Below are 27,462 nucleotides of genomic sequence, written 5' to 3'. Positions count from 1 at the left end.
TTGTCAATAGCAATGTACCAACAATGACTCAGTGTTATCTCTGATCGTGTTTATGAATGCTTTGGCACTTTACAAATGTCAGCGTGCCGGACGCCGTTCACTGCAGTGGTGTATGTCTTGCATTGGTCATATGTTGTGTGTTACGTTGGACACGATGCTTTGAAGAATATGACATAAATCAATGTGATTGCATCAAGTGCGTATTGGCCTCAAATCTTTGTACCACAGTATTTCTCTTTGGCTTATAACACCCTTGCCACTGCATATTAAACCAATTTTAAAGGGGGGTGATAGTGTATTAAGCCTAGATAAATGCTATTGAAAGGCTACAGGTATTTGAAGCAGTAGTGATGCGTGGGTAAAATCACTTGGGAAGCCAAGCCAGGGGGGGGAAAGCAATATTACAACCTATGTGTTGTGATAATTGTATTGTTTAAGTAACAGAATAGTGGCAAAATAAATTCAACCACACCTTTTTCATCACAAAACCTGGAGAGCAACATCTATCCACAAAGCATCTTGCACTTAACAAACTGTTACATGACCAACAGCACGGTCAATCAAGTTAATGTTTCCCGAAATGTTCGGACTACCAAACAATTGTTGATTTATAACTACCGCAAGTCGCAAAGAAAACAGGAGCTGCCTCCACTATTCCAGAACCACTTCAACTTCAACATTTCAACATCATCAAATCCCCTACAATACATGACCAAAAGTATGTGGACACCTGTTAGTCAAACATCTCATTCCAAAATCATGCGCTTTCCACTAAATATTGGAACATTGCTGCTAGGACTTGCTTCCATTCAGCCACAAGAGCATTTGTGATGTTGAGTGATTAGGCCTGGCTCACAGTTGGTGTTCCAATTCATCCCAAAGGTGTTTGAGGTCAGGGCTCTGTGCAGTCCAGTCAAGTTCTTCAACACCAATCACAACAAACTATTTCTGAATGGACCTCGTTTTGTCATGCTTTGTCATGCTGAAACAGAAAAGGGTCTTCCCCAAACTGTTGCCACAAAGTTGGAAACACAGAATTGTCTAAAATGTCATTGTATGCTTTAGCATTAGAATTCCCTTCACTGGAACTGAGGGGCCTAGCCCGAACCATGAAAAACAGCCCCAGACCATTTTTCCTCCTCCACCAAACTTTACAGTTGTCACTATGTATTGGGGCAGGTAGCGTTCTCCTGGCATCCGCCAAACCCTGATTTGTCTGTCGTACTGTCAGATGGTGAAGCGTGATTCATCACTCCAGAGAACGCATTTCCACAGTCCAATGGTGGCGAGCTTTACACCACTCTAGCCCGACGCTTACCATTGCGTTTGGTGATCTTAGGCTTGTGTGCTGCTGCTCGGCCATGGAAACCCACTTCGTGAAGCTCCCGACTAACAGTTCTTCTGCTGACGTTGCTTCCAGAGGCAGTTTGGAACTTGGTGGTGAGTGTTGCAACTGAGGACAGACGATTTCTACGCGCTGCAGCACTCGGTGGTTCCATTCTATGAGCTTGTGTGGCCTACCACTTCGCGGCTGAGCCGTTGTTGCACCTAGATGTTTCCACTTCAAAATAACAGCACTTACAGTTGACCGGGGCAGCACTAGCAAGGCAGAAATGTGATGAACTGACTTATTGGAAAGGCGGCATCCTATGATGGTGCCACATTGAAAGTCACTGAGCTCTTCAGTAAGGCCATTCTACTGCCAATGTTTGTCTATGGAGATTGCATGGATGTGTGCTTGATTTTATACACCTGTCAGCAACAGGTGTCGCGGAAATAGCCAAATCCACTAATTTGAACGGGTGTCCACATAGTTTTGTATATATACTGTATGCTTAGTCTAATATAGTGACAAATAAAAGATACCAAAAACTATTTAGTCTAATCAACGTAAGCTAAATATGTGGCTGTCCATGGTACTGATTTGTGTGTGTGTGTGTGTGTGTGTGTGTGTGTGTGTGTGTGTGTGTGTGTGTGTGTGTGTGTGTGTGTGTGTGTGTGTGTGTGTGTGTGTGCGAAAGTAGAACAAAACACATTGACTCACCAATGCTATCCTCCTCTCTTTCATGTTGCACAGTGTAGGACTCTGTCATACAGTAGGCTACACACTTTTAGTTTTTGTTGTCCTGGCTAAAATGCTTGCTCGCTAGCCTAACTTCCTTTCATGGGCAATGATGAGCCATCACATCTAGCTACATTTTGAACTTCAGACCAGGTGCACAAAGTATGAATTCATGGTTGGATCAGAATCACTGTTATAATCATTGCCCAGTATCGAGAATTAAGTAGAACCAGAAGTCCAAATGTCAATGACGTTTGGCTTTTGTTGTGATGTGATTGGTGTGAGGCCAAATCCAAACTGGCGCCAGGACCATTCACAGTTGAGCTCGCTCAGATCCTTTCAATGCTGATTGGCTATTATTTTACTGTTCAAATGGAGGCCAAATGCTCGCTGGCTTCCCTTGCATTCAATGCTACGGCGGCAACAATATCATACTCTTTTTGATCAGACAGCATCAGATAGACGGGCTACACATAGAGACAGAGGGGCGCTGTTCTGCTCGCTGGCATGTTTTCTCCGGTGCCTCTTGCGAACTTGAAGGAAAATGATGAAACACAGAGACGAAAGATACATTATTTAGGTTTTTATATTTCTTTATTGGTAAAGTTTTTGGGGTAGCCTGGCTTCCCTTGGCATCCATGAATACGCGTCACTGATATTAAGCCTATTGAAAGGCTGTAGATTTGAGCTATTCAGTTAAGTTGCCCCACCCTCATGTGTTATTGGTTAAATGACCTGTCAGCTAGGCTGAGGATGTTTCTGATTGGTCCTGTGTCTCCAGGTGTACGACCAACATTATAAGGCCGTGCTGGACGGCATGGAAACAGACAGCATCATGAAGATTGACCCCACCCACCGCATTGAGATCTTCAGGATGGGCAACGGTAGCAATGAGGTCCTCGAGGTCCACGACTTCAAACATGTAAGTATTGACAAAATACACATTATGTACAGTATACTTTATGCATACTTCATTTACAGTCACCTTTTTATTATTATTATTATAGTTTTTTTGCAAAATGATTGAATTTGTGTTTGAGCCCTTTCCAAATGATTCTTATACTGTGTAAAAACATTTCTGTTCTCCTGAAATCATATCTTCTTCGACAATACCCTGCACTCTCTCCTGTTTTCTTCTCTCTCTCACACAGAAAAAGCTGATGTGACAATGCGTGTCATAAATAATACTAAATAACTCATAACAAGCGCTTTCAACTCCCTCTCATACACCATCCCTTACCCAACACGCACACACACACAAAAAGTGCTTTCTAGAACCTAAAGGGGTTATTCGGCTGTCCCCATAGGAGAATCCTTTGGAGAACCCTTTTTGGTTCCAGGTAAAAACCTTTTGGGGTCCATGTAGAACCCTTTTCAAGAGGGTTCTACAATCTACATGGAACCCAAAAATGTTCTACCTGAAACCAAAAATATTTATCCTATGGGAACATCTGAAAAACGTTTTTGGAACACTTTTTTTCTATACAAAACGAAATATCTAATATCAAGAGGTCTCAGTTACGTCTCACACTCATACTCACACGCAAGCACTTGCCGCGCGCGCACACACACACAAACATACATGGAAAGCACGCATATTGCTGGTTCCTCCTCCATCCCATCCAGTCTGAATTATCCACTTCTGTCGGTGAATCAAATTCACTAAGAAAATGCATTTGATTCCGAGCACTGCCACGGGAGACAGCGAAACAAGTGAGCGAGCGGAGTAATTCCAGCCATTTTGATTACAAAAGAAAAGAAGAGAGTGAAGGAAAACACAAACCTTATTATAAGTTATACTAAGTGTTAGCTGAGGGGGGGGGGGGGGGGGGATTGAATAGACTTTTTAAAATAAAGGATGTTTCAAGTCATTACAAATTCAAAAGCCACCTTAAAAACCATCTCCGTCAAACTCAAGGGCTGTGAATGAGGAATTGAAATGGGCAGATAATGTCGCTTCTTTTGTTCAGGTTAATACAGGGAACATGCTGCAGGACGAACCTAGGGAACAAGAAGTGGAGATAAGAATACCAGTAAAAGACAGGACTGGCATTCAAGCATATTCAACAGTAATGTATTAGAATCATTATGGTCACAAGAACTGATAAGAATACCGGTAGAGGACAGGACTGGCATTCAAGCATATTCAACAGTCTTGTGTATGACAATAATTATGGTCACATAGTGCAACTACCACCAACACGTCTAATGTATTTCAATGTAGCTCTTCTAAATAAGATATATATTCTAAAAAATATATATATTTTGATGCAATTCGATGCAAAAGACAGCATCTATGTATTTTGAAGGTTACTCTCTTTTGTTAAAAATGATATCTGGAACTAGAGTAAAGCTCTAAATCATTCCTATTACACAATGAATTACTTTCGAACCATATCAAAATAAGCAATAATACAAGAATACTTTTCAAATAATGATGTAGAATTAATTTGGGGGAAAGAGTATAGATGAGAGTAGGCCAGAACCTTGCGCTTGACATCAATACAAACTTGTGTTCTACAAATTGATTCAATCTAAGACACTGATCCTTTTTATGTGAAGTCTTCCAGGTTACCTTTATGAGCAACACACAGTTCCTCGTCATATCAATCGAGATTCTATACTGCAATTATCTGCTTTACATTTAGTCGTTAAATAATCTATATTTTCCTTAAACGACATACTGTGTCTCAGATATTCCAATATCCAAAGATTACATTGTTTATTGTTTACGGCAAGCGACATTAATCCTGGGTTGTGTCCATTAGGCTCAAAACAGAGGGAAATGGACTGAAAGAGGAAGGCACTACCTTAAGATGTCAAAAAACAAACGATAATTTATATTGTCCGCTGTGAAAAGTTTTTCCAGTTTTGTGCCTTAAATGTGCACGACCCTGAACACGACTGTGAATGAAAGGAAATCACAAACAGAGGTTCAGCGACTCAGAGATAATATTTCATGGCATGGGTTTAGGGCCCCCTTTAACAGGAGCCGAGAGGAGAGTGTGGAGTTAATAACTGATCATTTATTAAAGGTAGAACGAGCATCCATGTTTGTTTCCTCAACACATTACCTGGGCTGACACTCACAAGATGCTAGGGAAGAGATGGTAATATAGAGCCCAAGTGACAAGGATTAGTACAGCGTCCCCTAACCTTTCTCTGCAATGGCCATGCAATGAGCCCTCCAATCAAATCATTGTTCAGTTGGAAAGCTTAAAGCTATCAGTATACGTGTAGCATGTTAAATCAGGGATGAATAGCGAGCCGGTATTCTGACATTATTTTATAAACCTTGCATCCTTTTCCCATTTATTATCCCCATAATGATGTGTATTTTCTTTATTTTCTGGTTGACCAACTCCGTTAATCATTGCGTCACATCACGAGATTGTCCTTTTTCTCTCTCTGCAGTGGCGCTCGGCGTTACAGTAAAATACACAGGGGCTCATCACAATAAAGTCAGGCGTAAACATTATACGTCTGTGTTGGCGACTATTATTGCGGCGTTTTAAAGACAATTACAGACAAGGGGGATTATGACAGGCTTCATATCATGTCGTCGTGTGTGACCTCTAAAGGCAAGTGGAATAGAACGTCCGTATTTCCAAGTTAACGCTAATTTAAAGAAGTCAGAAAGGTTATTAGAGCTCTACGCCATGGAGATGTAATTAAGTTATGATTGAATCAAGTCCATTTTCATGCCACCACTTACCGTGATACAATGTTAAGGCGAGCGTGGCCGGTGAAGATCCAGCACTCTATTCTCACATGCACATGACTCAGGTAGCCCTAGAGACGGCACGAGTTACAATCTCATATGCTTTCGTGGGCTTTCAGACTTATTCCAGCAGAACTACTTAGTCAAACAGATAATTGCACACAAAGATAATTAACAGATATGTCTGCTTTGTTGAAATAGGCTTTCTCCTGTCGTCGTCAAATTCAAAAGGCCCTGCATTCCACAAGGTGGGGGATCATCAATGGAGCTGAAAAGAGTGGCTCTTCACTAGGCTGCACAGATTAAGAGAGTGACAGGAACCTATGACTGACTAATTCAGCGGGGGCAGTCTCCGTAGAAACACTGGATGCATTAAAAATATCACCCTATGCCGTATACAGTAACTTCAGAAAGTATTCACACCCCTTGACTTTTTCCACATTTTGTTGTGTTACAAAGTGGGATTAAAATGGATTTACATTTTAAAAATTGTGTGAACAATGTACACAAAATACTCTGTCAAAGTGGAAGAAAAAATATGAATCATAAAACACTGATATATCTTGACTAGATAAGTATTCAACCTCCGGAGTCAATACATGTTAGAATCACCTTTGGTAGCAATTACAGCGGTGTCTTTCTGGGTTCTTCTCTAAGAGCTTTGCACATCTGGATTGTACAATATTTGCACATTTATTATTTTAAAAAATCTTCAAGCTCTGTGAAGTTGGTTATTGATCATTGCTAGACAGCCATTTAAGTCTTGCCACAGATTTTCAAGCCGATTTAAATCAAAACTGTAACTAGGCCACTCAGGAACATTCAATGTCGTCTTGGTAAGCAACTCCTATTTGGCCTTGTCTTTGCCGATGATAAGCATACCCATAACATGATGCAGCCACCACTATGCTTGAAAATATGAAGAGGTACTCAATGATGAATTGTGTTGGATTTGCCCCAAACATAACATTTTGTAATCAGGAAAAAAAGTTCATTATTAATTTTGCAGTATAATTACTTTAGTTCCTTGTTGCAAACAAGATACATAGTATTGGGGAGTAACTACAATGTCGTTGAACCATCTTCAGTTTTCTCCTATTACAGCCATTCAACTCTGTAACTGTTTTAAAGTCACCATTGGCCTTATGGTGAAATCCTTACGCGGTTTCCTACCTCTCTGGCAACTGAGTTAGGAAAGACGCCTGCGTCTTTGTAGTGACTGGGTGTATTGATACACCATCCAAAGTGTAATTAATAACTTCACCGTGCTCAAAGGGATATTCAATGCCTGCTTTTGTTTAATCCATCAAGCAATAGGTGCCCTTCTTTGCGAGGCTTTGTAAGGTTCCTCAGTCACTGCTTGACTGAGGGACCTTGCAGATAATTGTATGTGTGGGGTACAAAGATGAGGCAGTCATTCAAAAATCTGGGTTGAACACTATTATTGCACACAGTGAGTCCATTGAACTTATTATGTGTCATTATTATTATTAAGTTTCTGGTGTCCTTTGACAGCTCTTTGGTCTTGGCCATAGTGGAGTTTGGAGTGTGTCTGTTTGAGGTTGTGGACAGGTGTCTTTTATACTGATAACAAGTTCAAACAGGTGCCATGAATACAGGTAACGAGTGGAGGACAGAGGAGCCTCTTAAAGAAGAAGTTACAGGTCTGTAAGAGACAGAAATCTTGCTTGTTTGTAGGTGACCAAATAGTTATTTTCCACCATAATTTGCAAATAAATTCATAAAAAATCCTACAATGGATTTTTTTTTCTCATTTTGTCTGTCATAGTTGAAGTGTACCTATGATGACAATTACAGGCCTCTCTCATCTTTTTAAGTGGGAGAACTTGCACAATTGGTGGCTGACTAAATACTTTTTTGCCCCACTGTATATATAATTTAGGCTTGCCATAACAAAGGAGTTGAATATTTATTGACTCAAGACATTTCAGCTTTTCATTTTTTATTAATGTTTAAAAAGAAATACAAACATAATTCCCATTTGATATTGTGGGGTATTGTGTGTAGGCTAGTGTCACCAAATCTCAATTGAATTCATTCTGAATTCAGGCTGCAACACAACAAAATGTGAAAAAGGGATGTTGATGCTTTCCGAAGGCACTATCAAGGGAAAAGGGTGCCATTTGGGATGCCTCCGCTGCTTCGTCCTGGGATACGTCGCTTGGCTTTCCTGCTTGAGACATCCTCTCTATCAAGTATTGTTTAGCCTGGAAGAACCCCTCGTTTTTTACTCAATCTCTTCTGAAAGTGAGGTTTGTGTTGCGGGAGCTAAATCGTCTTTGAATGTGCTGTAATCTAGAAGGAGGTAGAAGAAAAGAGGTAGAAGGAGGAAAAACAAAGATTAAGAAAATCAAAAGGCACCCTCATTAGGTTCTAACTTCTGTTAGTTATTAAGAGCTTAGATTTTTCTTCAAGGGACTGAAGAAACGTTTTTGAAAAATGATATCGCACAATCGCTATGCTGTTCCACATCGCAGACAAAATAATAAATGATACGTATCAGAATGGTGTGTTATTCCATCTCGCTTTTTCCACTCAAAGGGAATCACAGGTATCCGGTTCGCCAAACATCAGAGGTGTTACATCAAGACCCAGACCAGGGAGCTTCCCAAAGTGACAGAGGTGGCGACCTTGAACACGGAGATACTGGTACAGTATGAATATCTGCATTTCTCTGACTCAATGTGTTTGTGTGTGTGTGTGTGTGTGTGTGTGTGTGTGTGTGTGTGTGTGTGTGTGTGTGTGTGTGTGTGTGTGTGTGTGTGTGTGTGTGTGTGTGTGTGTGTGTGTGTGTGTGTGTGTGTGTGTGTGTGTGTGTGTGTGTGTGTGTGTGGAGGAAAATATGTATTTTGCAGGGGTAGTAGGAATAAACAGAGAAGACGAGTCGGGGGAGCTGCGCTCAAACACTCACCCTGACCATCCGCTCTTCTCCGCCTTCTCCCGCTGAAGTATAAGCTCTGTCTCCAGCACACATGAAACCGTCTGAAAGCTGCCCGCAAACCCACCAACCCCCAACCCACACATCAAATGGTGTTTGCTGTCAATCTTGAACTAATATACATTTGTAATCATACTCCTCCAAAGGCTTGACCAAAATAGCCTAAAGGGGTAAGTGTGAAAGAGAACGTAAGAGAGGGATCTGAGGAAGAGGTATAAGCCATTAAAGGGTGCGTACATTACTTCGAGCGATTCATTTCACCTAAGAGCTGTATATGAAGTTCGGCAGATGAATGCCTCACAAAATATTTTCAGCCTCTACCATCCTCCACTCTCACTTACATTTTACAGATGGCAATTACCAGCTACATCATTAAAACAATGTTTCAATGTTGCTCCATTGTCATGTTAAGTAAATCCCAGATATCCCTTTCTGACTTTAGGAACACAAGCTGTTTAGAGGGAGAACCAGGCTGCATCCCCTTCTCTCTCATCTTTTGAATGTCTGGTCCCTGTTTACAGAGAGTAATTGTCCAGCCTGCACCCTATTCCCTTTCGTTGTTGTCTTCTTTTGCACATTGTGAAACCTAACTAAACGTCTGTGGCATCAATTAGATAGGGGCGTTGGCTGTGGTGAGGAGTAGACTGGGAAGAGAGAGGAAGAAGAGGTGCTCCAGCGGTTAGCGGAAGATACTTGGTGTGTGATTAGAGCAAGGATGCACACACGCTTAATCTCACACACACACACACACACGAGCGTGCAGACACACGTATGCTCACACACAGGGTTAGCTCACAATCACACTGGATTAGTCAAAAACAAGTCCGCATAATAATATTATACTGGTACATAGCCTTTCTACTGTGGAAATGACACCCTACAGTACTGTGTATATGACACCCTTAACTACACTGTGCAGTGCATTTCTCAATCAAATTATTTGTTCAATGACTTGTTAAATATTAACACATTATAATTATATCTTATCAATGTATTTATTCATCATTTACCCATATTAACTACTACATTAGCTCATACTAATTCGTATAGAGTTGAAGTCGGAAGTTTACATACAGTGGGGAGAACAAGTATTTGATAAACTGCCGATTTTGCAGGTTTTCCTACTTACAAAGGTCTGTAATTTTTAGGTACATTTCAACTGTGAGAGATGGAATCTAAAACAAAAATCCAGAAAATCACATTGTATGATTTTTAAGTAATTAATTTGCATTTTATTGCATGACATAAGTATTTGATAACCTACCAACCAGTAAGAATTCCGGCTCTCACAGACCTGTTAGTTTTTCTTTAAGAAGCCCTCCTGTTCTCCACTCATTGCCTGTATTATCTGCACCTGTTTGAACTCGTTACCTGTATAAAAGACACCTGTCCACACACTCAATCAAACAGACTCCAACCTCTCCACAATGGCCAAGACCAGAGAGCTGTGTAAGGACATCAGGGATAAAATTGTAGACCTGCACAAGGCTGGGATGGGCTACAGGACAATAAGCAAGCAGCTTGGTGAGAAGGCAACAACTGTTGGCGCAATTATTAGAAAATGGAAGAAGTTCAAGATGACGGTCAATCACCCTCGGTCTGGGGCTCCATGCAAGATCTCACCTCGTGGGGCATCAATGATCATGAGGAAGGTGAGGGATCAGCCCAGAACTACACGGCAGGACCTGGTCAATGACCTGAAGAGAGCTGGGACCACAGTCTCAAAGAAAACCATTAGTAACACACTACGCCGTCATGGATTAAAATCCTGCAGCGCACGCAAGGTCCCCCTGCTCAAGCCAGCGCATGTCCAGGCCCGTCTGAAGTTTGTAAACATTTGTTTACAGACAGATTATTTCACTTATAATTCACTGTATCATAATTCCAGTGGGTCAGAAGTTTATAAACACTAAATTGACTGTGCCTTTAAACAGCTTGGAAAATGCCAGAATATGATATCAATGCTTTAGAAGCTTGGGGTAAGCTTATTGACATCATTTGATGTATTTCAAGGCCTACCTTCAAACTCAGTGCCTCTTTGCTTGACATCATGGGAAATTCAAAAGAAATCAGCCAAGATGCCAGAAAAAAATGTGTAGACCTCCACAAGTCTGGTTCATCCTTGGGAGCAATTTCCAAATGCCTGAAGGTAGCACGTTCATCTGTACAAACAAAAGTACGCAAGTATAAACACCATGGGACCACGCAGCTGTCATACCGCTCAGGAAGGAGACGCATCTTAGAGATGAACGTACTTTGGTGCGAAAAGTGCAAATCAATCCCAGAACAACAGCAAAGGACCTTGTGAAGATTCTGGAGGAAACAGGTACAAAAGTATCTATATCCACAGTAAAATGAGTCCTATATCGACATAACCTGAAAGGCCGCTCAGCAAGGAAGAAGCCACTGCTCCAAAACCGCCAGAAGAAAGTCAGACTACGGTTTGCAATTGCACAAAGATCGTACTTTTTGGAGAAATGTCCTCTGTTCTGATGAAACAAAAATATAACTGTTTGGCCATAATGACCATCGTTATGTTTGGAGGAAAAAGGGGGAGGCTTGCAAGCCGAAGAACACCATCCCAACCATGAAGCACAGTGGTGGCAGCATCATGTTGTGGGGGTGCTTTGCTGCAGGAGGGACTGGTGCACTTCACAAAATAGATGGCATCATGACGAAGGAAAATGATGTGGACATATTGAAGCAACATCTCAAGACATCAGTCAGGAAGTTAAAGCTTGGTCGCAAATGGGTCTTCCAAATGACAATGACAATGCATACTTACAAAGTTGTAGCAAATTGGCTTAAGGACAACAAAGTCAAGGAATTGGAGTGACCATCACAAAGCCCTGACCTCAATCCCATAGAAAATGTGTGGGCAGAACTGAAAAATCATGTGAGAGCAAGGAGGCCTACAAACCTGACTCAGTTACACCAGCACTGTCAGGAGAAAAATTTAAATAAAAACAATACGGGGATGAGGTAGGTAGATTGGGTGGGATATTTACAGATGGGCTATGTACAGATGGGCTATGAAATATACATCTCCAGCTTCAGTGATTTTTGCAATTCGTTCCAGTCATTGGCAGCAGAAAACTGGAAGGAAAAGCGGCCAAAGGAGGTGTTGGCTTTGGGAATGACCAGTGAGATATACCTGCTGGAGCAGGTGCTACAGGTGGGTGTTGTTATCGTGAGCAGTGAGCTGAGATAAGGCGGGGCTTTACCGAGCAAAGACTTATAGATGACCTGGAGCCAGTGGGTTTGGCGACGAATATGTAGCGAGGGCCAGCCGACTAGAGCATACAAGTCGCAGTGGTGGATGGTATTAGGGGCTTTGGTGACAAAACGGATGGCACTGTGATAGACTGCATCCAGCTTGCTGAGTAGAGTATTGGAAGCTATTTTGTAAATGACATCGCCAAAGTCGAGGATTGGTAGGATAGTCAGTTTTATGGAGGGTATATTTGGCGGTGTGAGTGAAGGAGGCTTTGTTGCAAAATATAAAGCCTATTCTAGATTTAATTTTGGATTGGAGATGTTTAATATGAGTCTGGAAGGAGAGTTTACAGTCTAGCCAGACACCTAGGTATTTGTAGTTGTCCACATATTCTAAGTCAGAACTGTCCAGAGTAGTGATGCTATTCGGGCGGGCGGGTGCGGGCAGTGAACGGTTGAAAAGCATGCATTTGGTTTTACTAGCGTTTAAGAGCAGTTGGAGGCCACGGAAGGAGTGTTGTATGGCATTGAAGCTCGTTTGGAGGTTAGTTAACACAGTGTCCAAAGAAGGGCCAGAAGTATAGAGAATTGTGTCGTCTGCGTAGAGGTGGATCAGGGAATCACTCGCAGCAAGAGCGACATCGTTGATATATACAGAGAAAAGAGTCAGCCCGAGAATTGAACCCTGTGGTACCCCCATAGAGACTGGCAAAGGTCTGGACAACAGGCCCTCCGATGTGACTCACTGAACTCTGTCTGAGAAGTAGTTGGTGAACCAGGCGAGGCAGTCAATTGAGAAATGTTACGACCGTGTGAACCACAGAGTGGTTAATTAAAAACAAAACCGCTTTTGCTGCTGCTCAGCTCAGCCAAGCTGCGGGCTATGTGAATGTGGGCTCAGTGGTGGACGTCAGGGGCCTCAGATTCTCAGAAGTGAGGTGAAAACAATGCAGCCGGTGGGGGAGCTGCGAGTGGCTGATAAGGAAATAAAGCACCCGGGGAGTAGAACCAGGTGACAAACATGAATTGTTTGCCGCCGGTATCTTCGGCCAATTTCACTTTGTTCCTCATATGAAATGATGGGAGGCTGTAATCCCTGAGCCTCCCCTAGTTTCCCTCCAGTCTTGAAGCTGATGAAATTCCCGTTGTCCTCCTTCTTCAGACAGTAGAACAGTGTGTTATTGGATCTCTTCTTCCTCCTCAGGGTAACCACTTAATATGTATTGCCACAACCAACCTCGCTGGCAAGGAAACCTCCCACTCAGATAAGAAAAACACAAACAATTGCCAAACAATGCATGGAAAAACCACAGATTCTTGGAATTATATGTAGGTAGGTAAATGTCATATGACTAAAACAAAAAGTTGTGTGTCATTTTGAACATGCGGAGCATTCACATTTTTTAAAGTGTGGGTAACACTTTACTTGACACCCAGCGTCATAACACATTATGACACGGTCATAACCATGTCATGTGTCATAGCAGCTGACATAACTTGTTATAATATGGTCATAAAACACTGTCATGACAGATATATTTACACCTGGTGTGACATATAGTGTTATTTTATGGCTGGTTATGACACCTACATAAGAGTGTCAAAACCCACAAAACCTACCACACAAGGCGAAACATTCCATTACACCATAGCTTATGTCGCAACATCGTTATACAATTATTATTTTTTTTGACCATATGAAATTAGCATTGTAATTGGCACACATTGACGTCAGACATGCACCTACCCCAACGCTCTGTTGCTAATGACTGGGTTAAATGCAGGAGCAGATATCAGGAGCAGGTCAAGACACACTCTTTCTGACTGATGACTGATATACGGTTGAAGTCGGAAGTTTACATACACCTTAGACAAATACATTTAAACTCAGTTTTTCACAATTCCTGACATTTAATCCTAGTAAAAAGTCCCTGTCTCAGGTCAGTTAGGATCACCACTTTATTTTTAGACTGTGAAATGTCAGAATAATAGAGAGAATTATTTCTTTCAGATTTTGTTTCTTTCATCACATTCCCAGTGGGTCAGAAGTTTACATACACTCAAATAGTATTTGGTAGCATTGCCTTTAAATTGTTTAACTTGGGTCAAACGTTTTGGGTAGCCTTCCACAAGCTTCCCACAATAAATTGGGTGAATTGTGGCCCATTCCTCCTGACAGAGCTTGTGTAACTGAGTCAGGTTTGCAGCCTACTTGCTCGCATACGCTTTTTCAGTTCTGCCCACAAATTTTCCATAGGATTGAGGTCAGGTCTTTGTGATGGCCACTCCAATACCTTGGCTTTGATGTCCTTAAGCCATTTTGCTACAACTCTGGAAGTATGCTTGGGGTCATTGTCCATTTGGAAGACGCATTTGTGACCAAGCTTTAACTTCCTGACTGATGTCTTGAGATGTTGCTTCAATATATCGACATAATTTTTTTAACATGATGCCATCTATTTTGTGAAGTGCACCAGTCCCTCCTGCAGCAAAGCACCCCCACAACATGAATCTGCCACCCTCGTGCTTCATGGTTGGGATGGTGTTCTTCGGCTTGCAACCCTCCCCCTTTTTCCTACAAACATAACGATGGTCATTGTGGCCAAACAGTTATATTTTTGTTTCATCAGACCAGAGGACATTTCTCCAAAAAGTACTACCTTTGTCCCCATGTGCAGTTGCAAACTGTAGTCTGTTTTTTTTCTTGGAGGATTTGGAGCAGTGGCTTCTTCCTTGCTGAGCAGCCTTCCAGGTTATGTCGATTTAGGACTCGTTTTACTGTGGATATAGATACTTTTGTACCTGTTTCCTCTAGCATCTTCACAAGGTCCTTTGCTGTTGTTCTGGTGTTCATTTGCACTTTTCGCACCAAAGTACGTAAATCTCTAGGAGACAGAATGCGTCTCCTTCCTGAGCGGTATGACAGCTGCGTGGTCCCATGGTGTTTATACTTGAGTTCTATTGTTTGTACAGATGAACGTGGTACCTTCAGGGGTTTTGAAATTGCTCCCAAGGATGAACCAGACTTTTGGAGGTCTACAATTTTTTTTTCTGGCGTCTTGGCTGATTTCTTTTGATTTTCCCATGATGTCAAGCAAAGAGGTACTGAGTTTGAAGGTAGGCCTTGAAATACATCCACAGGTACACCTCCAATTGACTCAATTGACTCAAGCCTATAAGAAGCTTCTAAAGCCATGACATCATTTTCTGTAATTTTCCAAGCTGTTTAAAGGCACAGTCAACTTAGTGTATGTAAACTTCTGACCCACTGGAATTGTGATACAGTGAATTATAAGTGAAATAATCTGTCGGTAACAATTGTTGGAAAAATTACTTGTGTCATGCACAAAGTAGTTTTGTCAAAACTATAGTTTGTTAACAAGACATTTGTGGAGTGGTTGAAAAACGACTTTTAATAACTCCAACCTAAGTGTATGTAAACTTCCGACTTCAACTAAGGGCATGTACGTGATAGGCATATCTGGCTTACATGATTATAATGGTCAAAATTCCTTCTTGATCGTCTCATAACGTGTATTTTCTTAATCCAAGTGAAGTGACACAGAATGGTCATAATGCTTCATGGCAGTGTCATAAAGTGTATTTTCTTTTAAATATGATGAGAAAAAAAACATGGCTGAAGACAATTAATTACAACAACAAAAAAGGATTTAAGACGAACTTTCAAACGAAAGGAAACTTCTTATCAGGGAAAAAACTCATTTGAATAAATGTTGGTTTTTACACTCTTATGTAGGCGTCATTACCAGCCATAAAATAGTGCAATATTTCACAGTAGGTGTAAATATATGGGTCATGACATTGTTATGACATGGTTATGACCATGTCATAACGTGTTATGCCACTGGGTGTCAAGTAAAGTGTTACCAAAATGTGCCATGGCTTTATAGTATGGGAGACAGTCAGATGGGAAGTAATGTCCTGTACAGTTCATGTATATCCAGGGTCTTATGGTGTCATGAGAAAATATGAATTGATCAATGGCAAACACAAGTGACCTACAGTATAAGCTTGAGTCACAAAGTTGCACCCTTAAGACATTATAGCGAGAGAGGGCAAGTGTATGTTCATTACAGCATGACACTGAATGTGTGTGGAATGTAGTTACATAGGCTCCGAGCTATAGTAAATAAATAATTAGTCTGACATCTAATACAAAATATCTTTACTTAAGCAATGTCCAATATTAGATACAAGACAGCTTCATTTATGATATAACTGCATCATAAAATCATTATCGCATCGTCTTTGTACTTGTCAATTGGTCTTTTTAAAACACTATTCCACACTAGCCATGATAAACTTAAATATTGCCCAGAAAGCAGTCTCCCTTTGCAACTTATTGGTCTTGTGTCTCAACTGCAAAGTAAAAGTCATATTACAGTGCTCTGTGTCGTGACCTCCATTTCCTAATTTCGGGAAGGTTTCCTTAGTTGCTCCTCTTCAGCGGTTCTGCAGTCCAATTAGAGAGGTCTGTTTGTGTTTCCTGGCCTTCATTTTAATTTCTGGAGTTCAGGAGGAGCGAACGCCGCCACAGTCCCCCTAGTCCTCCTCTGAGTCGTCATTAGCTTAGCCCGATCCAGACCAGGCTAAAAATGAGCTGAAAAAAAGAGTGAGAGCAAACTGTCAAAGGCTTGACTGCTTGTCTAAGCGCAAACCCGGGTCGACTAGCACTTGAGTGGCCTCGCCGCTAAGCTAGGTATTCTTTCATCTGGCCGGAATGGGGTGCGAGTTCATCTCCGCAGGCTCACTGATGTCATGTCACTTCACAACAAACAGTTACAGCGAGACTGTAGCGCAGACCGTAAATTAGAATAAAGCGAGAATCAGCGAGGGGTGAGAAGGGAAAGGAGGGAGAGTCGAGAGTGCACAACCTAATATAAATGATACCGGCTCCAACCATAGCCCCGGGATCCTACATCAAGATCAACTAATGTGCAATTAAGCTTCAGACTAGGAGAGAATCACCTTGTAAAAACATTTGTCAAGTAAACTGTTTTGCTGTTCTATCCAGCTGCTAATTAACGAGGCACTGGGAAGAGGGGTTTGTTTGCCGACGTATTTACATATACATAAAGAAACACATCAGGCACGGTAGTGGAATGCGGCATTGCCAAAGCCCCTTTTATACATCTCCTAGATAGCAGTGACACGTATTCCCTATCATTAAGCACTAATAGTTTACTTTACAGCTCATGAACTACAGTATAAACAAATTAAGCATGTCGCTAGTGCTGTGAGCTGAATGCGGTATTAGGGGATGTGTGAGGGAAGAGGACGCTATATGCTTTATTACTGTGTCTGTCGGATTTAACGATATTGCAGCCTTTCGTGGCGCAATAAAGTATAAAGCACTACAAAGTCGTTTCAAAGTCAAATCTATGCCGTTGTTGGATTCTTGTGTTGTTGTTGTCGGGGAGAACGGGCAGCCTGGGGGCCTGAGAGGAAGAAACAGAAAACGAGGAGGAAGTCCAGGCTAGCGGGAGTCAGCAGGAGGCAGGAAGTGGCGGTACTCCCATTGGGCCATAAGGGGTGGTGAATAAAAGGACACGGCCAGGGCTCTGGGAAGAGAGGGCTGAGAATGCAGAGGGCATAGAACTGAGGGCTTGTGTGTGTGTGTGTGTGTGTGTGTGTGTGTGTGTGTGTGTGTGTGTGTGTGTGTGTGTGTGTGTGTGTGTGTGTGTGTGTGTGTGTGTGTGTGTGTGTGTGTGTGTGTGTGTGTGTGTGTGCGCGTGCGTGCGGCCATGGGTGGGTGTGTTTGATACTCACTGTGTTTGATACTCACTGTGTGTGTGTGTTTGTTTCCTCTCCCTGACAGGTGGGCATCACAGAGGGCATGGACATGCAGGTGGTGGAGGACTCCCAGGTGTGGGTGCCTGCTGAGGAGCCCATCGCTAACCCAGCTTTCCTCTTCAACTCCAAGATCTGGGAGATATGCCAGGAGCTACCCATCCACTGGATCCATCCCTCACCCATGAGAGGTACAGGGTCACCGGGGTCTCTCCAACCCTCTCCTCTCTCATTCTTGCAGCACTTTGAAAATGGTGGGATGAGAGATTTGTTTTGTAAAGTTGTACACTGTTTGTAAAAATATGCTTTAGGCTTCTTTTTAGCGACCAGAAAAAGATGTCTACCTGGTTGTAATCTGGTTATCTGACCGTATAACAACCAAAATATGACATTGTTCCCAAGCAGCTTGACGTTATTATAAAAATACATCTTACCTGGTTGTAATCTGGTTATATGGTCTATTCAACCAGAATGACATCATTATGACATCCCATGCCAAATTCTCTGTACTTTATACACTGCAACAGTTTAAAGAATGGTAAGCCTCTCAGAAAAACAGCCACATTCATTTACAGTAGAAGGCAAGCTATTTTCCTTCGGATCGCCTCAAACAGGAGAAAAAAAATAGTTTCTGCTGTGATCCAGTAAAGTACAGCTGTTCTGTGTACTTCCTCCTTTTGGTGCAGATGCTGAGTTCCACGAGGTGGAGGACGATGAGGACATTCCTGATGCTGAGGTCGGAGGTCACCGTGTCGCCCGTGACATCCTGGACCAGGTTCCTGTCAACGACTATGTACGTACTGTACTGGGGCTGCATCTGAAATGGAACCATATTCCCTACTGTATATCATGCACTTGGTCAAAAGTATACTGAACAAAAATATAAACGCAACATGCAGCAATTTCAAAGATTTTGCTGAGTTACAGTTCATATAAGGAAATCAATCAATTGAAATAAATTCATTATGCCCTAATCTATGGGTTTCACATGACTGGACATTGACACAGCCATTGGTGGGCCTGGGAGGGCATAGGCCCACCCACTTGGGAGCCAGGCCGACTCACTGGGGAGTCAAGCCCAGCCAATCACAATGAGTTTATCCCCACAAAAGGGGTTTATCACAGACAGAAATAAAACATTGGTGGCGGCTTATGATAGAGAAATGAGCTTTCAATTATCTGGCAACAACTCTGGTGGACATCCCTGCAGTCAGCATGCCAATTGTACGCTCCCTCAAAACTCCCTCTGTGGCATTGTGTTGTGTGACAAAACTGCACATTTTAGAGTGGCCTTTTATTGTCACCAGCACAAGGTGCACCTGTGTAATGATCATGCTGTTTAAGCAGCTTCTTGATATGCCACACCTGTCAGGTGGATGGATTATCTTGGCAAAGGAGAAATGCTCACTAACAGGGATGTAAACAAATATGTGCACAAAATTTGAGAGATACAAGCTTTTTCTGTGTATGGAACATTTCCGGGATCTTTTATTTCAGCTTATGAAACATGTTGGATTTATATTTTTGTTCAGTGTATATATAGGGTTTATACACTGAGATTACAACAATTAAGAACACCTGCTCTTTCCATCCAGGTGAATGCAATGATCCCTTATAGATGTCACTCACTATGATCCCTTATTGACAACAGGTTAAAGAAGGATTTTCAAGCCTTGAGACAATTGAGGCACGGGTTGTGTATGTGTACCATGCAGAGGGTGAATGGGCAAAACAAAAGATTTAAGTGCCTTTGATCGGGTCATGGTAGTAGGTGCCAGGCGCACCAGTTTGTGTCAAGAACTGCAACGCTGCTGGGTTTTTCATGCTCAACAGTTTCCCATATGTGTCACGAATGGTCCACCACCGAAAGGACATCCAGCCGACTTGACACAACTGTGGAGCATTAGAGTCAACATGCGCCAGCATCCCTCTGAAATGGTTTTGACACCTTGTAGAGTCCACGCCCCGGCGAACTGAGGGCAAATGGGGGGGGGGTGCAACTCAATATTAGGAAGGTTTTCCTAATGTTTGATATACTCTGTGTATACAGTAGTTCACTACTTTTGACCTAGTGGATGCACACCAGGTCCACACTAGGAGATACAAGCCGAGTTCTCCTTCGTTTCTTTGTGCATGGAAATCGCTCGCTAATTGATGCTGACTTTCATGGCATAAAACGGACTTGTGTTTGTGTGCCACAGGGCATAGAAATTGCTCTATATATCTGTTTAAATGCACTTGCCTTGCTTAAGACTCCCTTAATGTCTCTCCATTCATGGAGAGGAATATCTAGCCTTCAAAGGCAGCAACTTTTTCCCTACAGTCTCAGCTGGAGCCTTTCTTGTCTTTTTTCGAGCGAAGGCAAACAGCTAGCGACGTACAACGCAGCGCTCCCAAGGACACTCATTACTGAATAGATAGCCTACATTTATTAATTATGCCTTAATTATCAAGTCAAGAAAGAAAAGCGTCTAGAGGCCAAAATGCCATATTTCTGTGCATGTGAGCGGCTTAGTACTCTATGATTAATTACCCTTGACACACACATACACGCAAAGGTAAACGTACATACTGGACACACCCACAGTGAGGTGGGCAAGTATGCATGCATGCACACCACAGCCATAATATTAACATTTATCAGGCTGGGCCCAGAAATACCTGCCTGCCTCCATGCACTCTCCTCCTGTCCACCTCTCCTCCTCCCTGCTCATCCTCTATGGCCGCAGCTTCAATGCTATGTCCTGTAATTAAAGCATACCAGGAGATGGAACCCGCTCCCCTTTTTAAGGTAATACTGTACATAGCTAAAGCTCTCCCATATTATGGCCGCAGCCAGTCAGTGTTTGTGGGCCCGGAAAATAACAAAGGCCTTTGTGACCAACAGAGGGGAAAGCGATTCTGACCCCAGCAGCCCTCCACCTGATCTGGCCTCCACCGTGGCCCCTTGCCTGACTGCCACTGGAGCCCCTGATTTCGTATTTACACGGGTTATTTCGGTGCGGACTGACTTTTTATTTTTCAACCTGAATAATCATTTGAGTATCAGTGACAGAGGTGGGTAGATATATGGGGCCAACCTATAGCTAGGGCTGCCACGGTGGAGCAACCGTATGGCGCTGAGGCAGCGGCCCTGGATATCTCTCCAACGGAATAACTATCATCCAACATCGCTGGAGGAGCCGCATCACTGTCCTTGACCTAGATAGGGGAAGGATAAGCCTTCAAATATGATTGGGCAGCGGGACTCAGTCGGTCAACCAGGCACTCATATGTTCTGGGCCAGTTTTGGGCCAGTTGCAGGTTGGCGGTTGGAAGGTTGGTGGTGGGCCATCGTGTGACACTGTACCTCTGCGCAGCTTCTTTGGCATCCAAAGCTAGCATTGAAACAACAAGGCTTCCCATGTATGAGTGGGCAGGGATGGTTCACAGGAAACCGAGGGTAAACAGAGGATGTAAATACCTCCTCTGCTCCCTGAGCGTAAGCTACACCAAACCGTAAACACAGTTACTGCCTGGGCCTGTGTGGTTCAGTTGGTAAGCGCATGGTTGGTGGTGCGAATGATGCCAAGGTCGTGGGTTCATGTTCCACAAACTGTACACCTACTAAAAATGTATGCAAGTTGCTTTGGATAAAAGCTAAGTGGCATATTTGACTAATATGTTTAATATTACATTTCCCCTTGACTTTAACCATTAGAGGTTTCACCCTTGCCTGCATAATGAGAAAATGTGGCTTTTCATGTAGATGATGAGACCACACAATTAGCATTGGGAGTACAAAGCAGTACCTGCTTCATATTCGTCGTCATATCTTGATTCTCTTCCTCCTTATTATTGAATAACTGACTGAAAGTTTTCAGCTTGACAGACCGATCAAACCTCTGATATGATGTTCTGCGTGAGGTGCCGTGTCGGTGTGTGATGAAGTCAAAAATCCGACGGAGTCGAGGGTAATGACTTTTACCCATGGTTAATGCTGCTTTCCCAGGGTGCCTCATTCCGATCATCCGCCACCATTGAAGAGGGGAATTTAAAGCCAAAAGGATTAATACACGCTTTAAAAAAGGATGCCTTTGATTAATTTGTCTCAGAAGTACAATGCCAACCTATTGTCTGTTTGTTTTTGTAATCACCAATTATTTGAATAAATATATTTCCCTTAATTGTCCCTAACTGAAGCTCTGGATTTGGATTTCATACCGTCACAGTTTTAGCTGTGAGGCGGCTGACAAGATTATTGTCTATGTTGTTTCCATAATAGATTGTTGCCTCGCAGCTGATGACTCTAAACTTGACTAAAATCATCAATCAGTAATTGCCCACCAGACTTTGTCAGAGTCGTAAATCAAACACACCTTTTGCATATCATCCTTTTTTTCTTTCTGAGCTGTTAGTCCCCCATGTTAGGAGTATGCAATGTTAGTCCATTTATCATCTGTGACAGCAATTGTGATGGCTGATTCGTGATTTGAATCCTACTTACTGCACTGTTTGTGTTGTGTATTTATTATGCTGGCTCCAAAAGTTATGGGAGCCTGAATGTAGCTTAACACCAGCCACAAACACTAGAGTCAACAATATCTGTGAGACCCTGGACCATTTAGTGCCCTATAAACTATTTCCTGTGACTAATACTGCTTTTCTAGGAAAGTAGCCAAACAACTTCTAGTTCACACTGCCCATAGTTTACAGTAGAGGAGAAATTAGAGTCAGAGCTATGTTCCTATGTGTCCCAGGCCTTTTCAAGACTGGGGTGAAACAATGACATTGCATTGTTCCCCCTCTCAATGGATTTCTGTTCAATTTAGTTTGTCTTCTGTTAAGAAAGGCCGACTCGCAAGGAAAGCATCAGGTAAAGTCCGAAGGGGGGACGATTGGTCTCTTTCATCAAAGCTATTTAACCAGACAGTAATGGATTGTCTCTGAAGTTTTTGTCAAATTCACTCACTACAGGAGATTGAAAACGTTGTCAAATGCATGTATCTGTGCAGCTCTGAGAGGGCTTTAAGTGGCACTTCTCTGAGTCCAATTCAGAATTGCCCTCGATCAAAGGCATGGCACTCAGCCCTAACTCCGTCTGGAGAGGGCACGGGCCCGGGGGACTGGCACAATGGAAAAAGCCAAGGGCCATTAATTCTACCCAATTTACCTTTCGTTTGGGTTTCATTTGGCCCTTATATTAATTCACACCCATTTGGCGCGAGCAAATAAAAGGATCCTTGTTAGTCGATCATTACATGCCTAATTGCTTTAGGAATGTGCCATCCACTTAAAGTCAAGGTCAGGGGGAGGGCGCCCAAGATGAAGAGCCTCTCATTTGTAGGCTCTAATGGAGGAGTGGCGGCCATTTTGGCTCAGCTCGCATGGGTCACAGCAGGGGGAGTGGGAGGTCAGAGATGAAAAAAATACTGTACATTTCCCGGTAACCGGCAGTGTCAGTCACTTTGACTGAATATAGCCCTGGGACAAAGGAGCCGAGGACTCTGGGATTTGTGATGGAGCTTGGTAAAGCTCAGAGTAATGCTACCACTGACATAACAGAAAGGTCAAGGGTATTGTGTCATGTTTTATGCTCCAGGATCGAGGCGGCCCCGCTTTCCACTGCTATCTTGACCCATGTGTCACGGTCGAGCGTGGAACCATTTGACCATTCATTTCCTTGGACATCCATTTTGATCTTTCTCTTCTGTTTAGTTGCTTCATGGCATTTTTTCTGACCAACGACCGAAGCGGGAACATCAAGTCACCCAATCAAATCCTCTGTCCTGACTGTCCCTGCTCTGGGAGTGCTGCTATTCATCATGTGTGTGACCCTACTTTTGTGTCCTTCACAGGGAAAAGAAAAGGAGATTGATTTTGCTTGATAAATATTGAATTGAAAGTATACGTGCAGACCTTACTGAACAGAAAATTCCAAAGCCAAAAGAAAGAGAAACATTTGCAGAAGAATACACCGTGTCAGTGCGGTCTATGCATTCCACACTCCACCTACACTTCCAATTAAATGTTCTCAAGATCGCTGTGTGTCTTTCTCTCTCTCTGGCTCTCCCTTCTTTGCATCACCTGCCCTTTGAAGCACTTCATTTCTTTCCTTCCTTTCATCGACTTGCCACTTGTCCTTCACAGAGAGACATCGGAGTCGAGCTGGATAACCGTCTAGATGACCGAGGCTACTGCTGCCAGCACTGTCGTCGTGGTTACCGCTATTGCCAACGCTACTACGAGCCACTGGGGGGTTTTAACCCTTACCCGTACTACTACCAAGGAGGACGTGTCATCTGTCAGATCATTATGCCCTGCAACTGGTGGATCGCCCGTATGCTCGGGAGGGTATGATTGGATGGTCAAACTGGATTCACTATGTTTCAGCTCACATGATAGGCGCATTCATTTTGAGGCTGGATTTACACTACACTAGGCGTAGAGTCCCAGCAACCACTTTGTGACTTCACCATGTACAACACAGACTTTGGTGCTTGCCAGAATTTGTAATAACTCGACACAAGCATCAGTTACGTTTCGCTAAGGCGTACGCTTGGTGGTGTGTAAACCCAGCCTAGGCCCACCCAAGGCACCAGGTGGGTGGAGTTCGCACATTTGAGACCATTCCATCAGTGCACACTCAGCTCAACTGGTGCGCTTGGTGAGGTAAAACGAATGCAACCCTTGCTACTCCCCAATCAGTATTCCAAAGCTTTTGTGATAGCAAAACATTTATAGTACACAATTGTAATCCATCCTGTCTCAAAAATAAGCAAATTGACTGTCAGTCTTAAGTCTAAATTGAGTTTTGGGAGTGTCTGGGCGATATCTCTAAAAGGCATTAGATCTCCCGAGCTGTTACATTGTGAATGTTTACCTAGCCATCAAATTCTGGTTGTGTGGCCGTGTTGTGTCTGTGCACTGAAGTGCAATTTTGCTTTCAACATGTCAAAGTGCTACGTTTGGCTGTTTCTCTCGTTGATGCATTTCTTTCTCATTTAATTTTCTTCTTTATGTTTATTATAGGTGGCACATAACCGACATTCTCTTGCTGGTGGAGCCGACCTGGGTTTAAATAGTATTCGATTTCTATCAAATACTTTGCACGCTTGATTGAGCCTTCCTGGAGCGACAGATAGGGAATGGTTTGCACTTTCCCGGACTATCCCAGTGGTGCGCCATATAATCTCAGTCAAACACAGCGTAACTATTTAACAACAAAAAAAATGATAATATTTGAACCCAGGTCTGCTTTGAAATATGCTAACCAACAATGTATTTTGAACTGTAGCCTGTGTAGACTGTAGCATGCTCGCTCTGTCAACCCTTTCTCAACGTTATCGGTTGAACAAAAATAACATAAGTCCTTTTTTTGTGAATTACCTATTTTGACTATTGTTACCACCATTAGCATGTTATCTTGAAATAGTGTGTATTGTATGGATGAGGTATACAAAAACTTTGTTTTTACTATCAGAATGAGTCCACTACTAATTATAATAAAGCAATAGTGCATGTATATGCTGCATTCTTCTAATTTAACTTGTCCATATTTCTTTGATGTAAACACATTTTTGTTATTTTATGCAGCATTGTTTTAACTGCAATGGCTGTAAATGACTGTAATAGTAGCACAGTTCAATTACCATACAGTAATATAATCTTTTGCTAATTTTCCCATTTGCTCAAGCTCACGATAAGTATGCTCTGAGCAGTGATTCTACCAGCATGGTTAGGCCTACAAGAATAAGAGAGATTTCATGGCTTGACATGCTTAAGTGATCAACAAGTACATACAATTCAAATGTATCTTGAAACTAAATGACATCTAATACCCACTCATATCAAGATAAAGAACTGATTTTACATTCACAGTGAGTATGGTGATACGGCATCCGTATTAGAACGTTTTATCTGGTGACTGTTGGAGTTTCGCCTGACAATTGAGGAACTTCCTAATGTGGATGCCAAAGTAAAGTTTCGACTTGCTGAAATTCCAACATTGGTTGATAAAGGTCAAATACTACACATTCAACTGGTCCAGTGCTGCAGTTCAATCATATCTTAACCTTTTGAGGGTCAATCTATCACTTACTGTATGTCCTGACTCCAAAATTGATTGATTGATTGTGTCATATTCCACTTTGCTTCATAAAGCATTATACACCCTGTACATAATGCTCCATGGAAGTAGTTATAGATGTTTATGAGCACTGTTATTAGCACCGATGTTCTAATGTATTATAGAGGTAGTTCATAAGAGGTGTTACTGATATCCTTGCTCGAAAAATAACCCTAAGTAGATGCTCTTTAATCAAAACAATAAAAAAGGTAAACATGCAAACTTAAAAAGACAGATGAGAAACGATAGAACCGGTTTCACTTTGAGTCATGTTTTTCTGAAGTACATCCAATGCCTTTCTCTGTACCCTCCCTTCCAGGAATGTTCCTTTAAACATAGGTTCTCTTGATTATACCTCTACATTTACAATGCTGAGAAGAAAGTTTAAAAAAGAATCAACCTCAAACTAATTATAGGTGCAATCATCCCTTAGCCATGCCAAGATCAGCCATAAACTTGTCTCCTCTTCCCACACCTGCTCATAGTTACAAAGTAGAATTCACCTGGGCTGTGTTCGTTAGGCACCAAAGGGAAGAAAACTGACTCAAACAGGGAGGGACTACCTGGACTTCTACAATAAGAAACAGTCATTTTGGTTTCACTGCAGAGTGCCCTGCTGAACATGACCCTGGCCAGGTATGTGGAGTGGATTTCATCTCGATCTCATCTATGTTGAACGACAGATGTTATAAAATCATTTTTAAACAATCTAACCACTGATCACTTAAACCTTATTCTTTACAGGTTAAATATTAAAAACTAGTGGAAATATGAACACGTGCAACACTCACCTTAATTATGCTAATGTTTTAACAGGTGGAAGCAAAGAACTTGGAGTTCAAGCTGCAAACACATTGTATTTTCAAATCAGTTAACAAATCAGATAATTGCAAACATACTTCAAATGTACTGACAGGCAGCTCCGCCGTGCCCCAAGGCGGTTCTGAAAAGTGCATGAAATCTGTGTTGATATATATTTTGTTTCTCCCTATATTTTTCCCTTATCACGTCAAATGCTGCTGTGTTTACTGAAGCTGACACAATCACTATATTCTAGCAGCAGACACGCCAAATGACTAAGAGAGAAGGGAAAGGAGAGGGGGAGAGAGAGAGGAAGAGCTGTGGAGGGAGACTGAGAGAGAGTCAGAGCGAGTCAAATAGAGAGAGGATGGCCTGATGGACTGACTGTGTATAAAATGGTTAGGTTATCTGAGCACTAGCTTTTTATTTTTTCCCCTTTTTCGTGATATCCAATTGGTAGTTAGTCTTGTCCCATCACTGCAACTCCCGTACGGACTCATTAGAGACAGAGGTCAAGAGCCATGCGTCCTCTGAAACATGACCCTGCCAAGCCGCACAGGTTCTTGACACGCTGCTCGCTTAAGCCGGAAAGCCAGCCGCACCAATGTGTCGGAGGAAACAACGTACAACTGGTCAGCGTGCATGCGCCCGGCCTGCCACAAGGAGTCGCTAGAGCACGATGGGACAAGGACATTGCGGCCTGGCCAAACCCTCCTCTAACCCGGACGACGATGGGCCAATTGTGCGCCGCCTCATGGGTCTTCCGGTGACGGCCAGCTGCGACA

General features: G+C 42.5%; 1 protein-coding gene across 2 annotated transcripts in view; it reads left to right on the top strand.

Moving 5' to 3' along the window:
- LOC129828025 (tenomodulin-like) overlaps positions 1-26,112 on the top strand; it is a 147,921-nt gene extending 121,809 nt beyond the window's left edge. The window contains exons 3-7 of one of the 2 annotated variants that reach the window (XM_055889429.1): positions 2,844-2,984; positions 8,346-8,453; positions 17,798-17,960; positions 18,456-18,562; positions 23,899-26,112. In XM_055889429.1, the coding sequence (XP_055745404.1) occupies positions 2,844-2,984; positions 8,346-8,453; positions 17,798-17,960; positions 18,456-18,562; positions 23,899-24,108 (729 nt within the window). In that variant the 3' untranslated portion in view covers positions 24,109-26,112. Of the gene's footprint in view, positions 1-2,843; positions 2,985-7,858; positions 8,057-8,345; positions 8,454-17,797; positions 17,961-18,455; positions 18,563-23,898 lie in introns of those variants that run through there. The other variant, XM_055889430.1, reaches the window with a different exon arrangement.
- Positions 26,113-27,462: the final 1,350 nt, after the last annotated feature.

Source organism: Salvelinus fontinalis, chromosome 29, assembly GCF_029448725.1.
Source record: "Salvelinus fontinalis isolate EN_2023a chromosome 29, ASM2944872v1, whole genome shotgun sequence".
NCBI lineage: Eukaryota > Metazoa > Chordata > Actinopteri > Salmoniformes > Salmonidae > Salvelinus > Salvelinus fontinalis.
Note: the sequence above shows the minus strand (reverse complement) of the source record. Positions and strands in the feature narration are given on the sequence as shown.